Source organism: Pholis gunnellus, assembly GCF_910591455.1.
Source record: "Pholis gunnellus genome assembly, chromosome: 5".
In the NCBI taxonomy this organism is placed as follows: Eukaryota; Metazoa; Chordata; class Actinopteri; order Perciformes; family Pholidae; genus Pholis; species Pholis gunnellus.
The window spans coordinates 25862757-25886909 of NC_136531.1; the positions used below are offsets into that span (position 1 = coordinate 25862757).

General features: G+C 44.6%; 1 protein-coding gene across 5 annotated transcripts in view; it reads left to right on the forward strand.

Annotated features, from left to right (window-relative positions):
- LOC306695574 (uncharacterized protein) overlaps positions 1–24153 on the forward strand; it is a 28416-nt gene that overhangs the window by 1494 nt on the left and 2769 nt on the right. Inside the window, exons 2-52 of one of the 5 annotated variants that reach the window (XR_013767081.1) lie at positions 1002–1075; positions 2994–3437; positions 3540–3587; positions 3679–3732; positions 3874–3921; positions 4132–4275; positions 4417–4515; positions 7820–7885; positions 7983–8069; positions 8296–8346; positions 8556–8714; positions 8871–8951; positions 9062–9106; positions 9338–9460; positions 9561–9848; positions 9971–10021; positions 10104–10135; positions 10236–10263; positions 10355–10417; positions 10502–10606; positions 10697–10750; positions 10946–10981; positions 11074–11127; positions 12118–12189; positions 12488–12550; positions 12758–12829; positions 13652–13687; positions 13778–13894; positions 14010–14117; positions 14238–14309; positions 14417–14467; positions 14588–14650; positions 14761–14811; positions 15014–15040; positions 15133–15192; positions 15448–15510; positions 15689–15736; positions 17319–17477; positions 18796–18867; positions 19420–19446; positions 20273–20398; positions 20482–20604; positions 20710–20805; positions 20944–21069; positions 21147–21254; positions 21351–21491; positions 21637–21753; positions 21999–22160; positions 22502–22580; positions 23019–23144; positions 23742–23864. Coding sequence is in view for 4 of the 5 variants with exons in the window: in XM_079158837.1 (XP_079014963.1) it covers positions 1012–1075; positions 2994–3437; positions 3540–3587; positions 3679–3732; positions 3874–3921; positions 4132–4275; positions 4417–4515; positions 7820–7885; positions 7983–8069; positions 8296–8346; positions 8556–8714; positions 8871–8951; positions 9062–9106; positions 9338–9460; positions 9561–9848; positions 9971–10021; positions 10104–10135; positions 10236–10263; positions 10355–10417; positions 10502–10606; positions 10697–10750; positions 10946–10981; positions 11074–11127; positions 12118–12189; positions 12488–12550; positions 12758–12829; positions 13652–13687; positions 13778–13894; positions 14010–14117; positions 14238–14309; positions 14417–14467; positions 14588–14650; positions 14761–14811; positions 15014–15040; positions 15133–15192; positions 15448–15510; positions 15689–15736; positions 17319–17477; positions 18796–18867; positions 19420–19446; positions 20273–20398; positions 20482–20604; positions 20710–20805; positions 20944–21069; positions 21147–21254; positions 21351–21491; positions 21637–21753; positions 21999–22160; positions 23019–23144; positions 23742–23864; positions 23975–24124 (4783 nt within the window). In the remaining variant the exon portion in view is untranslated. Of the gene's footprint in view, positions 1–1001; positions 1076–2993; positions 3438–3539; positions 3588–3678; positions 3733–3873; positions 3922–4131; positions 4276–4416; positions 4516–7819; positions 7886–7982; positions 8070–8295; positions 8347–8555; positions 8715–8870; positions 8952–9061; positions 9107–9337; positions 9461–9560; positions 9849–9970; positions 10022–10103; positions 10136–10235; positions 10264–10354; positions 10418–10501; positions 10607–10696; positions 10751–10945; positions 10982–11073; positions 11128–12117; positions 12190–12487; positions 12551–12757; positions 12830–13651; positions 13688–13777; positions 13895–14009; positions 14118–14237; positions 14310–14416; positions 14468–14587; positions 14651–14760; positions 14812–15013; positions 15041–15132; positions 15193–15447; positions 15511–15688; positions 15737–17318; positions 17478–18795; positions 18868–19419; positions 19447–20272; positions 20399–20481; positions 20605–20709; positions 20806–20943; positions 21070–21146; positions 21255–21333; positions 21492–21636; positions 21754–21998; positions 22161–22501; positions 22581–23018; positions 23145–23741; positions 23865–23974; positions 24125–24153 lie in introns of those variants that run through there. The other 4 variants (XM_079158837.1, XM_079158838.1, XM_079158839.1 and 1 more) reach the window with 4 other exon arrangements.

The window sequence follows — 24153 nt, forward strand, 5'->3', positions numbered from 1 at the left end:
GAACAGACGTTAGAGCGTCTGTATCTTCTGTACTGTGACATCTTTCACAATGAAACAGAGTATTTGAGCGTTAAACAGTTACAAGAGTGGTTTAAATCAAATCCTTCATATTTGATTGGACAGCTATCGTGGGCGGGCTTATAGTTCAGCACAATATGGAGCTCCAGAGGACTGTTGGCTCCACACACGCCTCCCTCACCTGTTGTCAGATCAGGAGGAGGGAGAGATGAGAGATGCTCTGTCTCACTGCAGAGCGACCACTTCATGCAGATGAACGGCGCCCAGCCTCCCTTCATGCCGCCAGTGTCCCCGCTCAACCGCTCATTTGAATGGGAAATTTACAAAAAAGAATCAAGAGTTAAAAATCCATAACAGAAGCTAAAAACGCTCTAACCTCTGTTTCACTGGACCTTTAGGTAAAACTGCTATGATCACGTGCTTTGTATTATTTTTGAAACCATTACTTTATTTGTGATCTCTAAAATATAAAGAAGTAACTCTGTAGCAGTCTTTCATCTAGCTTTAGTTTGTGAGTTCTTTGTTAGTCAGTGTGCTGTAGCTCTGCTCTGACTGGATGTCTGCAAAGGTCAGTTCTAGTTTCAGTCCGTCCGTCTGACTGCTGGCCAGAGATCGTGTTCCTCTGGCTGTGAAACCTCACCTGTTTCAGCTGAAGTTCTGTAGTGATCCGCCTTTTAGGTTCTTTTTGTTCAAAGGAAAGCCACATTCATCAAAGAGCTACGCCCTTTATACAGCTTCAGGTGAACCCTTTACATCAATGGCATGTTGGATTCTATAGAGCCCCATCCACAGGAAACATTGCTACAAAGGAAAGAAATATGACCACACAAATTGAAAGTTTATGACTCAGTGCGTAACGCCTCGGGGAGTAGTAACTTTCCAGCTCCGCGTGGCCAAAATCAACTTTTTCTCATATTTTACACAGTATAAAGGTATTTTCTCTCAGGAATCAAACAGTGTGTGTTCTGTTTTCTTTTCAACAGCTAGCATTGAATGGACAAACTAATTACAACCACGACTGTCGGTTCTGCTGGAGGCGTTGGAGGAAGCAGCAGAGGTAAGATCTCAGAGGTGTTGGCCTTTACCTGCTACACCTTTGATTTGATATGCTTCACACAAGCTAAAGGAAGCTGTGTAATGCCATGTATCACTGACATGGCATGAGTTCGATGTCAGCGTTTTAAAAGATTTGTTCATTTAAATTAAAAGAAAAGAGGAAAAAGGGATCTGTCTCCTTCATTTCTGCTTCCACCTCAATACACGCTGTACTGTTTTTATATGAGGACTAGTTCAGAGGAAAACTGTTTACAGTGGACCAACCTTTCAAAGGCCACATGCTAAATGAAATAAGAACATCAGTGTTCTTGTATTAGAATTGTATAATTCAATCCTTCCTTACAAAGTGTTGGGGAAGCTACTCTGAAAGCTTTGAGAGACACTAACTCCTTCCCACTGGAAGAAGTTCAACCACAGCAAAGCTGCCCTGAAGACAGACAGGCTCACTAAAGCTGTAGAAAAAGTAGTACTTTTCAATAAATAAAAACACCAAATGGACCATGTATATGTGATATGAATTCATTACAAAATATATTACAACTAGCTCGTCATGTATCTGCAGGGTGATTGTTGATGATGCTGTCGCTGTGAAACTAATACTCTCATGTAGTTCTCTATCACAAAGTAAGCTGTGCCATATCGAATGGCAGATTGTGAAGTTAAGTCTGGTCGGATCAAATTGTTTTATCTGACTCACATGTGGGTTCACTGTTCATCCCTCCCCGGGGAGAGTTATTCATGACACACAGCCCCAAAACACTTGTGCAGATGACTCTTGTAGAGAGCTGCAGGAGGACGTCATTCTGTAGTGCAACAGGAAGTCATCATCACTGGTTCCCTTCACAAACAGCCAATGGGATTCTTCTGATTTTGGATTACTCGAGAAAATAATCTGTGTCAAACGAACGTGAATGATGCTTACAGGTTTTGTAATCTTCACAAATGAACACCACTTTTATGTTGTTTGAAGTGTAAAGTAAAAAGTTAACGTTGTAAACGCTATAAAGGGAGTCCACCGCCGTCACATGACTTCATACCTCCACCACTAAGCTAAAGGAGGTCTTGTGTTCTAGTGAGGACGTTAGTCGTCTCATTTACACTCTTTTTAAGACACGTAAACGATTCCTAACTCACCAGTGACTCCCCCCTGCAGCTCATAGCCTTGTTTCTAGACAGCAGGAACAAGCTTTGATGAACCTACTGTATGCTACTTTCCCAGCACCAAAAGAAGTAAATGGAGACCAAAACTAAGCTAAAAGGAGAGCGAATATTGTTATTTAGCCAAAGAACAGCTGCAGATGAATGCTCATGTATCTCTGTTTCTGCAGGATGGTTTCTCGCTCACATGTTAACCATATCAACTGTAGAAGTTGATCATATTGTATGTCAGGGTTATGATTACAGCTTGTGTTGCTACCCCCAGGCGGCCAGAAAACCCCTGACTGCAACTTTAAAATATGTTGGTGGACGCAAAGAATTATAGAGACATGCTATCGTCATATTTCTCCCCTAGAGGAAGCTGGAGGCCCGTCAAGACTCCAGATGTCAGCTTGTCTTTTTTATTAAGCAAGAAAAGAACATTACCCTGTTCTATGCGTGTCATAAATCAATCTCATCCAAGTGGAAGCATTCCGAGAGTATTAAGCATGTTCAGGCACACTACCAGGCAGAAGAAGTTTGAATAGGTATTCATGTTATAGGTCAAATATGAGCTTTGCCAGTGCAGTCTTGTAGGTGAAACTGGATTCAGGCGATTAGTTATTAGCCATCTTCAGCCTTCCTTGGAGTATTAGCCGAGAGTTTTGATAAGATCTGCTGCTAAAGATGAGATGAAAAACACAAGGGGAGTCTTTTAACAAAGAGTGTAATAACTGATCACTGTAATCTCCTCTCTTTTAATTTCCTTTCTCTCCCTTTAGCTGATCTTTCTCTAAGTGCAGGAGGGTCAGGTGAGAGAGCTGCATCAGGAGGCTCTAGCAGCACCGTTCTCATCACATCCAGCAGCTCCTCTGGACCAGGAGGCCTCAGCATCTCAACTCTCGGAGCCTCCTCCGCTGTGTCCTCCGGTGGAGGGAGGTCAGCGGCTTCGGGGGGCTCAGGGGGCTCAGGGGCAGGGTTTAGGGCTGGCGGAGGAGGGTCCTCCACTATGTCCTCTGGTTTTGCGAGTGGCGGCAGAGAAGGAAAAAGGGAAGGGGGTCTAGGTTCGGTGACGGTTTCAACGGTGACGAAGACCAGCTACGGTCCGGGAGGATCCGGGGGAGCGAAGAGAGGATCGTCCTCCGCTGTCCCTCATTCACCCACTCCAAAAGAGAGGACGAGCACGAGCACCAGCATGGCAGCTGCTCTCTCAGATGTCTTTTACGGTTAGTCGTAGGTCAGAGGTCAAGTCATTGCTGAACTGTTTCTTGTGCCAATGACAGCAAACTGAAGGCTGATCTGATCATTACTTTGTCACCACGTTTCAGAGAGTTCAAGCACAAACTCCTCTCCAGAGTACAACAGGAAGGAGTACGGTAAGGTTTACCTGGGTCTCACATCATGATCTGGAATGAGCACACAAATTCAAACTGTCAACGATTTAGGTTTCCTTCTTTTTTCTTTTAGGCTCTTCAAGTGCAACTTCAAGTAGTGCCACCAGAGGGAGAACTCAGAGCAGAGGTACACTGGCTGCTGTGTCACAGTACACTTAAAGGATAGGACATAAACAATGCATATCAATACAGGAATACTAATCAATACTTTACTTTATACGTTGTTAACAAAGCAATGTACAATGAAGACATTTTGTGGTTTGTGTAGAGAGTGAGATCAGAGCCAGGCTGCAGAGCGCTTCTCCTCCAGCAAGCTGTGAGTATAGGACTCTTCACGGCCATGTATACCTACATCTGATCCCTAAAGAAAGAGGTCATGATGCAGCAGTGTGATCATGACCTACTGTCAGTCTGACATGTTGGTATTTATTGACTTCTTGTCGGTGCATTGACTAAATGCATGCTGTTAGCGTCCTTGAAGTGGACACAGAGTGGTCCTCTGTTTGATGTGAGCTCTGCTGTGCAGGGACGGAGCTGGATGACGTGAAGCGCCTGCTGAGAGGAAAGCGCTCCACCAGCACCAGCCCCACTCAGTCCCCTAACGACACGCTGCCCATCCCCAAGAAGGCCAGCGTGGACACGAGGACCGTGTCCGAGAGCCGCAGCGCAGGTTCAACCGATCAGCCGTCATGTCTGTTGATGTTCATACACACTGGCCTCCTTTATGTACCACAATATGGAGCTGTGATGAACCATTGTTTAAAGTACACTTCTTCTACTGTGTCCTCATTTGTTCTGTCTTCCCTACTAGACCAATATGGCAGCATTTGGTCCGGAGGTGTGAGCAGTAGCTACAGTTACAACACCAACCCCAACAACCTGTCCTCTCCCTCCACCTTTTACCCGTCAGGTGGGTCTTGTATGACAAGCAATAACCTGTAGCCAGAGGAACTATTGTATCTCACCCCTCTGTTAGCTGTGCATGGTCACACCTGAGCAAAGGGACTGTGGTTATTTTCACAAAGTAAAGCATGTTTTGGTTTTGTGAACTGGATTTAGCTTGTGACTATTTCTACAGCAGACATTGTGATGTTTAGTGATGTGGGTGACCAGACTCTTGAAGTCAAAGGGACCACTTTGTAACCAGGCGTTATCAGCAAAATAAAACAGCCAGGGTAGAGGTTCAGGGGTGGACTTGTATTTTCACCTGTGAGACCGTAGTTATTAAGGTGAATAAGGCCTTTAAAGGTGTACTATGCAGCAATTCTCACTTACTCTTTAATAATACATGCAGGGCAGAATTAGGCCATTATCCACAAAAGAGAAACTACATTTTGGACACAACACTTGTATCATTACCAAGCCCTGCAGTGCCAAGAGACCAGCAGACCAGCAGGTCCTGCTGCTGAGCCCACAAACCTGCTCCACCAACACACCAGCATTTAGACTCAAGCACATTACAACACAGGTAAAGAGAACTACGTCACCTACTGGCAAACACAAACACAGAGCTGCATGAGATGCTGTCTGGCTCTAAACCGACAGGAGGCAGAAGACTTGAGCATGGTTACTGATCTACTATTAAAAAGAACCACGACAGAACACAGATACATCCACACTGCTGCCTGCCATCAACTAAGAGACACTGAGGGACAGTGAGAGACACTGAGGGACAGTGGGGGACAGTGAGGGACACTGGGGGACAGTGAAGGACAGTGAGGGACAGTGAGAGACACTGAGGGACAGTAGGGGACAGTGAGAGACACTGAGAGACAGTGGGGGACAGTGAGAGACACTGAGGGACAGTGGGGGACAGTGAGGGACAGTAGGGGACAGTGAGAGACACTGAGAGACAGTGGGGGACAGTGAGAGACACTGAGGGACAGTGGGGGACAGTGAGGGACAGTGAGGGACAGTAGGGGACAGTGAGAGACACTGAGAGACAGTGGGGGACAGTGAGAGACACTGAGGGACAGTGGGGGACAGTGAGGGACAGTGAGGGACAGTAGGGGACAGTGAGAGACACTGAGAGACAGTGGGGGACAGTGAGAGACACTGAGGGACAGTAGGGGACAGTGAGAGACACTGAGGGACAGTAGGGGACAGTGAGGGACAGTGAAGGACAGTGAAGGACAGTGAAGGACAGTGAGAGACACTGAGGGACAGTAGGGGACAGTGAGAGACACTGAGGGACAGTAGAGGACAGTGAGAGACACTGAGAGACAGTGGGGGACAGTGAGAGACACTGAGGGACAGTGGGGGACAGTAGGGGACAGTGAGAGACACTGGGAGACAGTGGGGGACAGTGAGAGACACTGGGGGACAGTGAGAGACACTGAGGGACAGTGGGGGACAGTGAGAGACACTGAGGGACAGTGGGGGACAGTGAGGGACAGTAGGGGACAGTGAGAGACACTGGGGGACAGTGAGAGACACTGAGGGACAGTGGGGGACAGTGAGAGACACTGGGGGACAGTGAGAGACACTGAGGGACAGTGGGGGACAGTGAGAGACACTGAGGGACAGTAGGGGACAGTGAGAGACACTGAGAGACAGTGGGGGACAGTGAGAGACACTGAGGGACAGTGGGGGACAGTGAGGGACAGTGAGGGACAGTAGGGGACAGTGAGAGACACTGAGAGACAGTGGGGGACAGTGAGAGACACTGAGGGACAGTGGGGGACAGTGAGGGACAGTGAGGGACAGTAGGGGACAGTGAGAGACACTGAGAGACAGTGGGGGACAGTGAGAGACACTGAGGGACAGTAGGGGACAGTGAGAGACACTGAGGGACAGTAGGGGACAGTGAGGGACAGTGAAGGACAGTGAAGGACAGTGAAGGACAGTGAGAGACACTGAGGGACAGTAGGGGACAGTGAGAGACACTGAGGGACAGTAGAGGACAGTGAGAGACACTGAGAGACAGTGGGGGACAGTGAGAGACACTGAGGGACAGTGGGGGACAGTAGGGGACAGTGAGAGACACTGGGAGACAGTGGGGGACAGTGAGAGACACTGGGGGACAGTGAGAGACACTGAGGGACAGTGGGGGACAGTGAGAGACACTGAGGGACAGTGGGGGACAGTGAGAGACACTGAGGGACAGTGGGGGACAGTGAGAGACACTGGGAGACATTGGGGGACAGTGCGAGACACTGGGGGACAGTGAGAGACACTGGGAGACAGTGAAGGACAGTGAAGGACAGTGAGAGACACTGGGGGACAGTGAGAGACACTGGGAGACAGTGAAGGACAGTGAAGGACAGTGAGAGACACTGGGAGACAGTGAAGGACAGTGAAGGACAGTGAGAGACACTGGGGGACAGTGAGAGACACTGGGAGACAGTGAAGGACAGTGAAGGACAGTGAGAGACACTGGGAGACAGTGGGGGACAGTGAGAGACACTGGGAGACAGTGAAGGACAGTGAAGGACAGTGAGAGACACTGGGAGACAGTGGGGGACAGTGAGAGTGGCAGTTGCCTGCACCTTGTTGTTAGTTCTGCTTTGTTTCCGCTTTGTATTGTTCAAACCAACGTTTGACTTGTATACTTTCTGTTTCAGTTTATTCTATTGATTTGAATACTTTTCTACATTCAAATATGCTTCGGCAACATGTACGACATGAGCGAGAGAGACAGTAACTTCTGTAAATGTTTGGTAGATAATAAACTCAGATGAGTCTGTATTAAAAACGGATTGAAGTCTTTTACCAGGACACCTACATGTTCTGTTGGTGTTTTCAACAGCTGCCGTCACACATTGTGCTGTGAGAGTCACGAGTTAACACGGTCACTAGTTAAACAGAAACACCGGTGGCTTCTATGGCTGCAAGCTATTACACATGTTGACTACCACTGTCCATTTTAAAAGTGAATAAAGTCCCACCTCTGAGTCTCTGTCCTGGTGTTTGATGGTTTCCACCAGATACATGTTGATACCTGCACACTAGCTAATGTGTTGTAGAATTCTGGAAAGGCTGTGTGTTTAGGTACAGTCACCATCTTTGCTGGTTAATGCTCTTATGTAGCTCTACAAGCTGTTTCACTCAGCTGTACTTCCATTGCTGAACTGTGTGTGCACACTTGTATAAGTCATCGTTGTTTTCAAACTGGAAAAAGGGTCCATTCATTAATTTTAAGGAAAATCTTTCCTTTGCTTTGCCAACTGTGATCGATGGACACATACGACTGTGCTCTGTTCTGTCATGTGCAGGAGTTCAGAACAACCTGACACTCGGCTCTCCCTCCATGAACGACGGACCATCTGCTAGCAGCACTGGTGATTCTCCTCTTGTCATGTCGCAGCCCACTGGGATTTCACATCCTGATGCTTTGGCACTGACAGAAGATAACTGTTGATTGTCTCTCTGTCTCAGGCCCTGTGTATGGTGTTCAGAATAACCTGGCCAGTTCCAGTTCCAGTTCTATGGTCCTCTCTCCAACTGGAACCAACACACAAATAGGTGAAGCAGTGATGTTAAGAACAAAAACGTATCCATCGATGTCCTGTCAATCTTTTCCTACTGCGACAACATTAAAAGGGAAAAGCTCAGATGATCTTTTTGAGAGGTGCCAATATTGAACCCGTCAGTTTCAAAGAGGAAACACCACAGTTAATGTGGAAGAGGCTGTGGGGTTTCCTTAGGAATCATGAATCACGTCTAAACGAGCGTGCCTGTCTCCTCACAGTGTACGGCGTGCAGAAGAATGTGTCTGGCACTGGATACAGCACCACTACAGGTGAGGGGTTGATAGATTTGATTGTGAAACAGAGTGAGTTTACCCACTTCTGTCAGACTGCGCAGGCCCTTACGACACACATCGTTTGGTGCTGAGGCCCGCCGCAGTGACTGTTACTGTATTCTGCACATGTAATTCAAAATGTCTTAATCACGAGGACATTATAGTTATTCACAGTAGCTTCTAACGGTGTTGTCTGTGTCCCACAGTGAGACCCAGCAGTCCCGTTAATGACGACGCCTCAGGCAAAGACTTTAAGTTTATGCTGATAGAGAAGGAGAACGCTCCCGTCAAGAAGGAGACAGAGCGGCTGGTGATGACCAAAGACACAGGGAAGCAGTTCATGTCTGCACCAGCTCAGGCTTCTGGTAATACTAAATGCTACCAAGTACTAGTGCTTGTACTACTAAGCCTGATATACTGACCCCACTGCCCCGACTGCTTTCACTGTTGCTGACATTTTAAAGTCACCAAAGATGTGTTCTTTGTGTGATCCGTGTTTCTGTAACTGTTCTGTCTTGTAGCGACCTACTCTGGGGACTCCCTAAAGAGAGAGAAGCAGGGGCTGTCATCCAGCAGACTGGAGGGAGGAACAGATGCTAGAAGTAGACTGATATATAACTAAACATTATGGGCTTTTGGATTCATCACATACCTCCTATTTCTTGTTCGGTGTGTAATTATTTGCTGTTTCTTTTTTTTTTTCTTTTTAAAGCTGCAACCCTAAAAGTTGCCACAAAAGACAAAGCCACCTATGCAGGTACTGTATTTGGTCCCATTTTTACTTTTTCCCTTAAACTATAATCTGTTGTATACACAGGTTTACAGTCAAATCCTGCCAGAACTAGATTCACAACAGAATTGCTAAAATAGGTGTTAAAAGAACAAGTAATAAGAATTTGAAAGTGTCAAGTCAAAGATTTCCATGTGAATAAATGTCTGTTAAGTGTCTATATCGCCGAAGGAGCTAAACGTTTTTTTTGTTTCTCAGAGATCGGCAATGACGAGTCAGGCTCTAGCTTCTGGTCCTGCTGCAGCTGGTGGAAGTGGCTGCTCGGCCTCCTGCTCAGCCTGCTCTTCCTCCTCGGCCTCCTCTTTGGACTCATCGCTTTGGGCAAGACATGCATTCTCTTGCAGCATGTTATTTACTTTAACAGGGCTCACTGAAGGTCGTCTGCACGAGCGAGCCCATCATCTTCTCTCTGGCCTCACAGGTGAACAGGTGAAACGGCTCCAGAACCGCGTCGATGCTCTCGAAGCCATCACTGGCACTGTGGCGGCCAGGTCCAGCCGACTGTCGGCCGGCTCTGGTATCAACATCATCGACCCGCTGGACTCCTCATACATTTCTTCCGGGGCCACCCTGACCCGCTCTGACAACGGAATCAACCTGGGGGCTGCTGGGCCTGGTGGAGGTGCAGGAAGTGGACAGGACAGCGCTGCCCTGCAGAGAGCCGTTCAGCAGCTGGTCAGGGCTGAACTCCGCTCAGATGCTGTAAGAGGTACGGAGATATAACACACGGATGAGTTATCTTCACATAAGCTCATGAATCAACACATTCATCAATAGAAAAACTTCCTCAACGCTTACATTTGATTGATCCTAACTTGTTTCCACCACCAGATACACTTGTGTACTCACTAAAAGGGGAGAGAGGAGATCCAGGACCTAAAGGCATGTTTGCACAAATCATTAAATCATTTGGAAATTGATATTGTCCTCGATATCCTATTTAAGGCTGGTTGTTTCTTTACAGGTGATCCAGGGCTGCTAGGACAAAAGGGTGAGGATCAGTCCTGCATGTGTATTGAAAATGTCATGAATATCAAACCTCAGCAGTGTGTGATAAGCAGAACGCTGTGTAACGGCTATGAATCACTCTTTTGCAGGTGATGGCGGATTTCCTGGCCTGCCAGGTGAGACTGAGAACAAATGTGTTGTAGCTGTTTCCATCCCACAGAGGTGACCAACTCACTGCTTGTTCCTCGGTATATCTCATTTCTGTAGGCCCCCCTGGGCAGGCGGGACACCCAGGATTGGATGGACCGAGAGGACCAAAGGGTAGTGAAGGTAGTGTTCATTTTACATCATCATCTTTGTTCTTTGAGGACGAGAAAAGTGAGAGTGAGCGAGTCTCTCCTCCTTTGTGACCAGGTGAAGCAGGTTCCGAGGGACCACCAGGTCAGAGGGGCCGGGACGGGCCGACGGGCCCCCATGGAGAAGCCGGACCACCAGGCTTTGGAGCGAAAGGAGACAAAGGTAGAAGATGTTTACGTCACCCACGTTGAATCATGGAAAGTTATTCATTGATTGTGTTCAGTCTTTAAGAATGAAACCTGGTTTTGACAGGATCTCAAGGCGAGGCAGGGCGTTCAGGTCCTGCTGGTCCTGTGGGGCCGATAGGTAAGGTCAAAGGTCATGGTGGAGTTATAGGCCAGCTGTGATCCAATCTAAAAGACCAAACCAGTGTTTTTGCATATTTTAGGCCATGTACAAATGACTTTATCTTTTTAAATCACTAAGGAAAATGACATGTAAAGTCCCTTTGGTAACAGATGCTAAAACCAGTGGCCACTGTGATTTCCTTGTTTGATTTAGGTGCCATGGGAGAGCAGGGTACCTCAGGAAGCCCCGGTAAAGACTCATGAATTACTGTTTTTGTCTGTTATTTCCTATTGAGTGATTCATTGCAGTCATGAGTTAAATCCGTAATCTTGTGTTTGCAGGCGCTCCAGGTCCAAAGGGTTTCCAGGGTGAAGCGGGAGCACCAGGAGAAAAAGGTACCTTTTAGGGTTTATTTTCTTTTCACATTTCACACAAACAATCAAACGATCTCTCAAAAAACAATCAGTGGTTCAAGTCAAAAATATTCCTTCAGTGTAATATATCCACTATTGCTAGTTAAACATCAAACATGGGACATTTGAAGGAAAACTGTATTTCCCCAGTTTCAAAGTCGGGTCACATCCTGAGTCGTCCCTCCTGTGAGTAACTTAGTACACATGTAACTTAGAGGACAGTTTCACGATATTTGCCCTTTATAACAACATGTCATTTTCTTTAACAGGTCAACCTTAAACTTCAACGTATATCTGAGTTACAATAATGAAAGTATCAACAGTCAGCTACTCCCTGACAATGGGCTGTTACACATAAAAATATATTTCAAAAATGAGAGTACATTTACCAAAATGTATTCAAAATGGCCGCCGACATTAATAAACAGAGATATTTATATAATTTAGACGTGAATATCAATTAAAAATATTAAGTATTTAGAATTTTAAGACAAATAAAAAATAGATAATGCTGACTTTGATGATTTTTAATCATTAGAGGCCAAAAATTCAATTGAAAAATGGACATTGTAAAAATTGTCAAATGAGGAACTTCATGACAATTTCAAACTAATAGAGCCACAAAATGTGTGTCTGATTACATGATATGAGTTCCTTTTATTGGTAAAATATGATATTTTTTAAGTAAATAGTTAGATTATCATCAATGCACATGAAGTGTAACGCAAATATAAAATGATTCATAAACTATAAAAAAGAGTCCTGTCAAAATAAAACTATGAATATGGACAGAACAAATAATGACGTGAAACTAAAGACCAAATATAGTGAAAGGGTTAAGCTACTGTGTCTTAGCAGAACAATTGATACGTTCGTTGCAGTATTAAGTAATGATATATATACAGTATATTATGCAAAGATATCTCAGTATGAGTTCAGACCGACTTTCTGAGAGCTTCATTTTGAATGCAGGTGATCGAGGAACACCAGGGCTGGCAGGAACCAAAGGAGAACATGGAGAGAGGGGACCACGCGGACCAGCAGGTGAGTTCTAGAATAGAACAAATATATTAAGAACAACATGAATAATAAGTCATCATTACAGCATCTGTCCCGTTAGTTGTTCTTAATCTCTATCAAAACGTTTACATCCTAACCGTAAGTAGACCTCAGCAGGTTGTTAGGTGTAAGCTAGCGTTCTATATTTGTGTCATTTATTCTTTTAAAATATATGATAAGAAATAAACAATAATAACGTTATTCAGACAGTCTGACAAACCTTTGAAGAAGTTGTTATTGGTCAGATAAAGGTTTTAGATTTTGACGTTTCTCATGGTTCAAGGTGAACCTGGACAAACTGGACCACAAGGACCTGCCGGACCAACGGGATCTAAAGGAATTACAGGTGAGGAAAGAGCTTCACAAGAGTACTAAAATACATGACCAAGATGTGTAGATTAAAGAGGGATGTAATGAGAACTGCATCAGACCTCATCACCCCTGAGTTTGTTCTGTAGGAGCCAACATTCTGACATGGCTGCCAGAGAAACATCCACGATTATTGTGAGTTGTTGAGGTAAAGACTGCTCTGTAATCCAGAGTCTGTATGCAGGTGACGCAGGTTCAATGGGACTTCCTGGAGTGAGGGGACAGCCTGGAACCCCTGGAGATGTTGGTGCCCCAGGTAGGCTACTACCAGCACACAGCAGCACGGCAGTATGCACAGTTGTCATGTAATCAACTGTGTCTCAGATATTGCCTGAGGAATCAACGGTATCTTATTTTCAATACTGTACTGAAACGAAAATGATCTTTTATGCAAAGCCTCATGACAGGATAAGAACGCTAACTCATAAAACTAATGGAAGGTAGGTTGTTAAAATGAAAAGTAGCTATGGTTCTTATTGTTGGGGTTCAAATGCTAACTGTATGAGTGGCTGTGTGGGACAAACTTTGAACACACACACACACACACACACACACACACAGTAAAAAGATGAGGAGTCTGCAGGCATGCCAGCAACGCTGTGCGGCTGGCAGACACCGCTGCTAACGTCAGCTTGCTGATTAACAATGAAAGACACATTTAGTGTGTAACTGTGCGAAGGCTTTGTCCTTGGCACTAAATAACACAGCTGAGGGTGAGGGCAGCCATTAGTTCTGGATAAATTCATTTTTGACTTGATGATGGCGCTAGAGGAAAAGTCGGGGAATCTCTTAAAGTTAATATAATTCATCCTCTGGGGACCATGCATTCATGTACAAAATATGTGGAGATATTTTAGTCAGGACCAAAGTGGTGGAGCAGCTGATTGACTGCCATCGTTCGATTCTTCACTAGTGTGCCTAAAGAAAGCTTGCATACACACTTCACTTCTAAACACGTGTTTGTGGGAACTAGAGAAAGCATTGATTCTAGCTATGTAAATGGTAGTTCACTGTATGCCTGTATATAGTGTATAACAGAGAGTTTGATCATGTAATCAAACATAACTCTGTCTTTCAGGTGAACCAGGATCCCCTGGTAAGGTCATCGCTCCAAGTAAGAACCTTGACAAAGCAATAGTTGCTCCAATTAGACGTCTAAACACAAAGTCTAAAATGTAAATGGCATTTGACTTTTTGTTTCTAGTTGGCTCCAATACTGTGGCAATCCCCGGACCACCAGGGCCTGCTGGGCCTCAAGGTCCTGCTGGAACCCATGGTCTGTCTGGACCCATTGGCCCCGCTGGTGTCCCAGGACAACCTGGTAAACCCAAACTCTTGACCCGTGTTAAGCATCTGGAATGAGTCCAAGAGGATTATTGACACATATTGAACAGACTGTTGTTTTTCTGTGATGGTACATTGATATCATAACGTAGGATCTAAGGGAGAACGAGGAGAGAAAGGAGAAAAGGGAGAGCAAGGTAAACCTGGTGAGTCTGGTAGTATCGTGAGATCAGACACTGCCAGTACCACCGGAACCGACAGTGAGTGCATCTCTATTTCTATAATTCCTCACGTTGGCAACATTTGGTGGTGGTATCAAGAATAACAGTGTGGAAGACAGTAATACACACCTACCCCTGCTATGCCTTCAATCCAAACAGGATTTTCTTCAGCGGTTACACTGCCTGGCCCACCAGGACCTCCTGGAGCACCTGGTCCTCAAGGCGCTCCTGGTATGTCAAAAGCTATTTCTAACATTTTTAGGGTATTTTCAAATAATTGGATTAAGTGCTTAGATCAAACTAATAATTATGCGAATGCTGCTGTAACTCTTGTTTAGGTGACATTAAACAAGGTCCTCCAGGACGCAGAGGTCCTGCAGGAGAGCAAGGTAAACAAGTATCTTGCAATACACAGATATATACAAATAGATACCTAGATCATCAGCGTGCAGGATGATTTGAGCAGTGTCAGAGAATAAAAAGTTAAATGTTTTCTGTTGTCCTCGCAGGAGTTGGTTTACCTGGACCTCAAGGACAGAGAGGAGAACCTGGCAGCTTTGTGCCGACCTCAGGTTGGTGAAAGAAATCTTATTTCAGACAAATGAATCAAGAAACCTGTCATACTCAGCTTCTACTGTCTATGCTTGGCATCTTTCATGTGTTCTTCCCTGGTTTGCCTCAGAAACCTTTTTCGCTGGACCACCAGGACCCCCAGGCCCGCAGGGTTCAGCAGGTAGCTTTGACAAATCAGATACTTCTGACAACAAAAGTCTCTTTCAAAATAGACCAGAGGACTGTATGTATAACGGATTCATGTATAGAAAATTGTAAAAGGTGAATGTGGCAGCTCGCGGGTCAAGATGAATTAGGAATCTTCGTTAGAATTGTTCTGGTTCACAGGAATGTTCTCTCATCTTATCATTCATTGTCCTCAGGCAGCCGAGGACCACAGGGGTACCAAGGTGAGAAGATTGCAAGCCATTACATACATCATGGTTTAGAAACTACAAACGTTTAAAAGAAACATATCTTAATGTAATGATAACTGTTTCAGGTGAACCAGGCCAACCAGGTCTTCCAGGGAGTCCAGGGAGTCCAGGGGAACCGGGTGTCGGTATGTGAACAACCTCTAGATGAGATGGATTTTTAATGGATACTATGAGGAGTCTTGCTTCATGTAAGAATATATATTTTTGTTGTTGTTGTAATATATGTTACTATTTTCCAGAGCTTTCTTCCACATCTTGTAGCCTTCATCTTTAGGTGGAGTTTAGTTGTTATGGAGGAATTTCAAGAGTCAATGATGAACCTCCAAGCTCTTTTACCAGATGTTCAATCAGTGTTTTGGTTTTCATGTCACGTTTCCCAGGTCAGCCTGGACCCAGGGGGCCTGAGGGTCAACCAGGCCCAGAGGGGCCAGAAGGACCTAAAGGTAAACTCAGCCAATGTTCTGATCCTCTCTTACAGACCTGTTACCAATCATGTTCTTTTCTTTGTGTGTTGTTATAGAAGATTGAACCAGTGAACTGTTAAACACAAACACTTCCTGTCTGTCAATCCCTGTGTTTTCCACAAGTTTGTCTCTCTTATCGTTTACATGTTCCTTGCAGGTTATGCAGGATCCCCTGGTGCCCCAGGAGCCCCTGTGGTCTCCAATGGTAAGACCATCCTAGATATCATATCAAATCATAAATTGATAATAATCTTCAACAATGCTGTGCTTTTAGAAGGTTTGCAGGGTTGTGAGCATCCAGCAGCAACAAAAACACACCTATCAATCATGCAAACATGCTCCAAAAGTTATATCTTTTTATAATATTACGAACAGTGTGTTGCATTTAGGGTGATCTATTGGCAGAAATGGAATATTATATTAATAACTGTATTATCTTTAGTGTATAATCACCTGAAACTAATAATCAGCGTGCTTCCGTTAGGTTAACTATTTATATCTACATACGGAACAGATCCTCTTCAGAAGAATATGTAATGGTTCACTTAGGCTCTTGTGTTGGACTCCTGGGTGTTCTCAATTGTTTGGGTTTTTAGGGCTTATAGGTCATGTCCACTCTAAAACATTTGCACTGTTTGTATTCTGAGATGTTCTGGGTTCTTTTGGCATTTCCTTTGTTTTTAGGGTGCAGTTCTTTCTTCTGTTGTGGTACTTGGCTATACATTGGGCCTATCTTATTTCCCAATGATGTGCCTTCCTCTGCTTGTGACCTGGAAATTGATCTCAACGTTCTATCTTAAAGGACGTCTCTATTCCTAAAATGCATGTTGAGGACCGAGGAGTGAGGTGGCTTTCCATAGGAGCTATTAGCGAGGAAACACCAGTGTGTCTTTTTACAGCCGTGATGAATAAAAGAGGCGTGACACACAGCTGGAATCATTTCAGACGGTGGCAGTAACTGTTCCGTTTGTGTTCGGACGTTGTCATTATCTAAGAAGATCAAACTTTCTGCCCTTCACAGTTTGTGTAGCTCCTCATAAGGCTCTGTTCTAACAACATTCCTCAATGAATCAATAGACTAAATCCAATTCAACTGCTATGATCCTGACATGATTTACAGGGGCAAACAGCATCATATATCATATATCATAAGATGTATGTGATATCTGTACACCTCAACAATAAATCACCACCTTAACATAGCGGAGAGGTTTGTGTGCCCCAGCGACCCTGGGAGCTGTGCTGTTGGGGGCAACAGCTCCTGGTAGGGTCTCCTAAGGCAAAGTAGTCCCAGGGGAGGGGCCAGAACAAGAACGATTCACCGACCCTACATGAACCACCTGGGGTAGTTCACAGTGAGAGCAGGAGGGGCTCAACAATATTGACCTATAGTATCACTAATACCCTTTCACATTTCAGGAAGTCAGTTGACCAAGGGATGATATTTAGAAAGTATTGCCTGATGGATAAAGACCATTAGCTATTAGAGAGACAGCAATTCCTGGAATCAAAGAGATGTTGATCCTTAAGCTGCAGTCCACCATCCCTTTTTAAATGCAGTTAATGCAAGTCTACCATTTTTCATAATCATTATTTCACCAAAAGGGTTCTCCAACGATTTCTTGTTGCACTCTTCTAATATTGTCGGACTTGTGAGAAACAAGTTGTTTTTTTAAAGCACCTCTGCATTGGCCTCACCACTCAGTCCAATGGTACTGCTATTCATTTAGATTGTTTTGATATTTCAGTCTTTTTTCAACATGACATCATTTGTGGTGTCATACCAGGTCCAGGTGACTCATTCAGTCCTGGAGCCCCAGGTCCACCTGGACAACCTGGACAACCTGGACAACCTGGACAATCTGGACAACCTGGACAACCTGGAAGAGATGGAAGTGGATCTGGATCAACTGATGTGGGCCAGTACATAGCAGAGTACCTTCAGAGTAAGCCATGCATTTATTTACTGTGGTTCATGTACTGTTACTCTGTGATCGAATGAATGACACAACATTGTCTTGACACGCAGGTGATAGCATCAGGCAGTACCTGGCTGGACCTCCTGGTCCCTCACATAGAAAATGAGTTTAGATTTAATAGGAAATACACAGTAGGTTACAGCAGGTGTTTTCCAAAATGTTATTGCATGAGGCCCAGTGTTATTTAACAGAACTTCTAACTTTTTATTATTTACTATCATAGGCTTGTTGAAAAGAAAATGACCAAAGTAGCAGTTAGTAGACAAAAAATGTGTAGGTTGAAACTTTAATTGGGAGTCGCTCGGGATTGTTTTGCGAAGAAGAGCGTCATATAAATCACTTTTTTGAAACGAATATAATGAATTTTACCCACATGCTAAATACCTACTTAACGACGAGATTCTGAGAAAAAATACAAAAAATGTCAATCACCTGACTGACCGGCCCACTGTATTCTACACTCATTTCCGCATTCTTAGATCACATGTGCAAATCGACCAATCATAGGCTTCGAAAACTGCCAATACACACACAGGGAGTGACGAAAGAAATCACATAAAACACATAAATCAGGCCCCTGAGCGGTCAAAAATGGTTCAAAATGATGCCAAACTGCTGTATTAGATAGATTGCACCCTTATTAGTGATAAAACAAGTGAAATATATAGTTATATAGTATATCAAATTAGAATAGAACAGCTGGAAACCTGGTTCCAAAATTCGGAAAATTCAGAATTTTGGCTTGAGCTGGCATGAACTCTCTGTACTCCAACCTCTATAAACTTGGCCTGCTTCACTTTATCAAAGCCAATTCTTTTTTAAAAAGGACTGCTGACATGTGCTATGTTTGTGGAGAGTTTTAGGCTTACTGCTGCATTATTTCAAAGACAAAAGTGCTTTCTTTTCCAGGCGAACGTGAACATTTTCAATTTGAGCTGTGTGTTATATTCATTCAGCATTAACCAGTAACATATACACTGATATGTACACTTATTAACAAACTATCACAAGTGTTAGTGTTATTAAACCATCAAAATTATTCAAATAGACCTTGTAGTTAGAGAGACAGACTCTCTTGAGTATGGGTATATATTTTTCGAGCAGAGGCCTGAAAATAGGCTTAGAGGTTAAAAGGCTTACGGAAATTTTCCAGAGCTTTCTTCCACATCTTGTAGCCTTCATCTTTCGGTGGAGTTCAGTTGTTATGGAGGGATTTCAAGGGTCAATGATGAACCTCCAAGATCTTTTACCAGATGTTCAATCAGTGTTTTGGTTTTCATGTCAGGTTACCCAGGTCAGCCTGGACCCAGGGGGCCTCAGGGTCAACCAGGCCCAGAGGGGCCACAAGGACCTAAAGGTAAACTCAGCCAATGTTCTGATCCTCTCTTACAGACCTGTTACCAATCATGTTCTTTTCTTTGTGTGTTGTTATAGAAGATTGAACCAGTGAACAGTTAAACACAAACACTTCCTGTCTGTTCTGTCTGTCAATCCCTGTGTTTTCCACAAGTTTGTATTTTCCTTTATCAAGAAGTCAGCAAAGAAATCTGTTAAGTCGCTCTGTAGCAAGACAGAGCAGGTAAAGTTGCAGACTCAAGATAAGCAGTCTTTAAGCTGATAAGACAGTTAGAGACTGAGGCAAAGGACTGAGAAGAGACGACGGAGCTAGAAACGGATCGGTTGGTTCAAAAAGGACAACGTAAAGGAACAGAAAAGGCTGTGTCTTGTGTCAGGGTGTTGAGAGGAAGTGTAGGCAGAGTAACGAGCCACCTATATAGACTCACAGCTTCACACAGGTGCCCTCCATCAACAGTCAGGGAGCTGCACCTAGAACACAAAGACATAGAACAGACACATGCACAAGCAAAACAACAGAGCCCACAATGACATGTAACACTGTTCTTTGCAGGTGACGCAGTCCCCGGGGTCTCCAATGGTAAGGCCATCCTAAATATCATATCAAATCATATTATGATGATAATCTTCACCATCGTTGTGCCTTGAGAACAAGCAGCAACAATGGTTGACAAATAACACACCTGTCTATCATGCTGACATGCTGCAAAAGATTTTTTTAATATTCATTTGTTGGGATCAGGCAGGAGCAGGTTTGGTTATAAGCAAGTATAAACATATCAATATGAATGAATATCAATAGGATTATTAACACATATCAACAATAACGGGATCAGAGACCAATAACCAAACTGTGGATGAAGCACTATTCACAGAGTAAATGACACAGCAACCAGCCATTACTACAACACATGTGCACAGAGTAATCACAGAAAGTGCTCTAAACTATAACAGGGTTTATTGATCTTTGTAGAATCTTATAAGTACTATAATATTACAAGCTGAGTATGTGTGTGTGTGTGTGTGTGTGTGTGTGTGTGTGTGTGTGTGTGTGTGTGTGTGTAGGAGGGGGAAGAGAAAAAAACTTTCCACTGCATTGACTCCGACAATGTTGACACAAAGAGTGCAATGCTACATTGGTGGATTATCTTTTGGTGGACTAATGAATAGAGATGTGTCTCCTCGTAGAAGACTTGCATTAACTTTACATTTAAAAAGGGATGGTGGACTTGTCCTTCTTTTTCCTGGAGGAACTGCAGCTTAAAGTATCTCTCTGTTGGCCTCACCACTCAGCTGCTGGGTCAAATTGCTCCACTTATAATTTAGCAGTATTGATAATTGAAGGTATTTCATCTTTGATATTTCAGTCTTTTTTCTACCTGACATAATTTGTGGTGTCATACCAGGTGGCTCATTCAGTCCTGGAGCCCCCGGTCCACCTGGACAACCTGGACAACCTGGACAACCTGGAAGAGATGGAAGTGGATCTGGATCAACTGATGTGGCCCCGTACATAGCAGAGTACCTTCAGAGTAAGCCATGCATTTATTTACTGTGGTTCATGTACTGTTACTCTGTGATTGAATGAATGACACAACATTGTCTTGACACGCAGGTGATAGCATCAGGCAGTACCTGGCTGGACCTCCTGGTGCTCCTGGTCCTCCAGGGGCCCCGGGGACTGCAGGGGACAGGCCGGTGGATGATTTGGCCAACCAAGTTATCGCCTACATCCAGAGTATGACCAATTACGTAATAATGTGAATGAATGAATTATTACACAGGAGGTCTGTATGTGACACCTACGGTAGTGAAAACCTCCTAATAACGTTCACCTATTCAGGTTCAGGTAGAGGATATGATGGGACTCCTGGCCCTCCTGGTCCTCCAGGTTCGCCTGGCACAATCTCTGTCAATGACGTTATCAACTTGTTACAACGTAAGTCTCATTTAGAGGTGTTTAAAGTCCCCAAATCTTTGGCAGACCCAACATTTGAATGGCACACTTGAGGTTTGATACCCTGCTCTTAGTGCATAGCATGTGAGACTGTTTGTCAAAGTGTGTCGATTATTCCAGGAGAGGACGTGAGGAGATACATGGCTGGAACTCCTGGTCCACCAGGACCTCCTGGAGCTCCAGGCCACGGCAGCTACGGAGCCGACCCCCAGGAGGTGGCTGAACGTGTCCTGACCCTCATGAATGGTGAGTGTTACAGATGACCTACAGGTTACCATGAGAGAACATGACAGTGTTTGACCATGAGTCCTGTTTGTCACCAGAGAGGGGGGTGGTAGGTGTCCCTGGACCCCCTGGGCCTCCTGGAAACTTGTTAACCAATAAGGAAGACAATAAGAACACAGACAGTTCGCCACCCAGTAAAACCCGGTGTTAGAGCTCATCTGTTTTTGTTCACATAATTTCTATTCAAGTAATCGTATCCAGTAGCATTCTTAAGCCAATGATCAGTTTCATTGTTCAACTAGGTGGGTATAACACAGGTCCTCAGGGGCCTCCTGGTTTCCCTGGAATGCCTGGTCCACAAGGTCCAGCTGGACCAGCAGGTCCACCTGGCCCAGCAGGATTTGGGAACTACATCAGTTCAGACATTCGTGACTACCTGCAAAGTGAGTCTGTGTAAAAACATTAGCTCCATCAGTTCATGAGGAGTTCATCTGACAAAATATATAAGTATAGATGGTATAAAATGATGATTTAACTTGGTATAAGATACATTATGTCTTCCTCCACATCTGTTCCATTGTTCCAAAGACCAACCAGGCCCTTCTAGACCCGAGGGCACCCCTGGTCTAACCCACGGCCTGGTTTCCTATGCTGAGCATGCAAACAGAGAGATGCTGAAAGCAGAACAACAACAATATGTCAAGAGTGAGTTTACTTCACCGATTTACAACGGTAGAACGTTACTAAACTTTCTGTTATACTTAGCATATAGGTCCAAAAGTATTGCATAACACGGCTTTTTGTTATCAACCATACAAAAATATTACTTTGAGCATTTAATTAAGGCACAATGTCAACATAGACCTCCACAAAATGTCAATTCATAAATCAGTCTGGTTTATTGAGCCAATAACTAAGCAATTGTTTCTTGTACGTTATATTATCTCCAGGTGGCAGTGTGAGTGAAGCTATGTTTGGTCGTCCCGGGACGCCAGGCCCTCCTGGACCACCAGGACACAAGGGAGAGCCAGGTGCAACTAGCGCCAGAGAACGGAATTTGGATACTGGAGACTACGCCAATATGGCTGTCAAAGTAACTGATTACATCAAATGTAGGTGATCTAGAGGAGGTTTTCTTCTGAACGTTATCACATGACAAGTGTTTTCTCTCTGAACCATGCTCTCATTATTATATTACTAGTGTATTGCCCGTTCGGGGCGTGGCTGCCTACCCGTTCGGAATTGCTTGGCCCCTGGAAGTGCTGATTGTACCGTTATCGGGAACTGCTCATGACTCATGAGTTTGGTTGTAATGTTAGTATGTCCAGTATCCAGCAGCAAAAGTGAACTACTGTCAATCAGCCTGCTGTGGACAACATGCTCCTCCCCTGATGCTATACAGAACGCTGTCCGCTTGTTTTTTAAAGGTTTATTAATATTGAATGTGTCACAGGTCCAAATTGCACCAACTTCAGCACGTCCCGTCCTTTGGTTCCCAGCAATACACCCGAGAAGTGTGAAGGAGACCGGATGTACGGTTCTTGAGTTATGCGAAGGACGGACACACGCACACACGCACGCACGCACACGCACACACACACACACACACACACACAGGGCCATACTTACCATTGAGCACACAGAAGTACAGGCATTGGTATTTTCTGACTGAAATGAATCTGGTTCGGAAAAGACATTGTACAACACCTACTTGCTCACCCCTCTTCAGTGTATATCGTGTAGGCTTCACCCTCTAAGATCGGTTGCTATTGGGTTTATCCCCGCGTGCATGCACAGTCATGAAGTTTTTGTTGCGCACTTGTGCCCTGGACAAGCCTCTTACATCTGCACTTGTAACATTGAACAGGCGTGCAACCATAGTTCTGCTTCCAGAGATTCCTTGCTGTATTGTTAGATATTGCTACTTACCCTCCTTCCCTCCACTGAACTCTTCTGTCCTCCACATGCAGCCCACGGTCTGCTCCGAGATGTTGTGTGGGACTCTGAACGTCTAGTGCAGGGACCTCCAGGACCTCCTGGACTTCCAGGGGTTGGTTCTCGTGAAAACGTTGTGGATGTGGTGGAATACATCAAATGTAAGTGGATAAGAGCTCTATGGGCTTTTATAATTGAAGGTCATTTCTAGGACAGCGTCTGTTACAGATCTGGTTGAATACATCAGATGTAAAAAAAATAAAATTCAAAGAGGAATCACAGTCACTACTAAACCGTTGCTGCTATTGTTTGGAGCAAACTGTAGCCTACAGGATACGACCAAAAGAAGTGTACCCATCAAGACTTCTTATACTCAAACCTCTAATGCCCCAACGCCAAAGGTCTTTGCTCATGATCCAAGTCTGACAATTTACAGGGGGACCTCATGAAAAAGCATATACGTTTGTGTATCTGGAGAGCCTACCAACCCACAAGCTGGTAAAGAAGATGACCCAGTCAGTTTGTGGTGGGCTGCCTGCATCGGAAATCATGTGATTCAACAAGCCAATCAGATTCAGCTCCCCTTCCTGTGTCACAGGCAGGCTCATTAGCATATAGCAGACAGAGGTTGAATTTAGCTAAATCAAAAGACAGAGTATGAAACCTGAAAATAAACACATGTGTCCTTTGAAATATATGTGCTGGGAGATGATTGAAACCAGTGGCACAGAGAGCTTTCCCTTGCTTGTCCTTTGCAGCCCGCGGTCTTCTGCACGACATCGTGAGGGAATACAACAGTCGTGTTTTCCAAGGACCTCCGGGACCGCCTGGCCCTGCAGGCCCCCCTGGAAACGCCACAAATCTGTTTGAATACATCAAATGTGAGCCACTGTACTATGACGTCACAGATCTCCAATCCAACTCTACAATAAAGCACGATGGGTAGAAGTACTGTTTGACATTTCTCCTCACCTTGTCTCCTTTTCTCCAGCTCACGGTCTGCTGCGCGACTTTGATCGGAACCACAATGAACGGGCCATCCAAGGGCCGCCGGGACCACCTGGCCCCCCAGGTCACCCCGGACACAGCCGACTGTTTGGTTCCCACGCAAATGTCACTGATTTAGTGGAATATGTCAAAAGTAAAGATGTTACAAAGAAGAAGGATGAA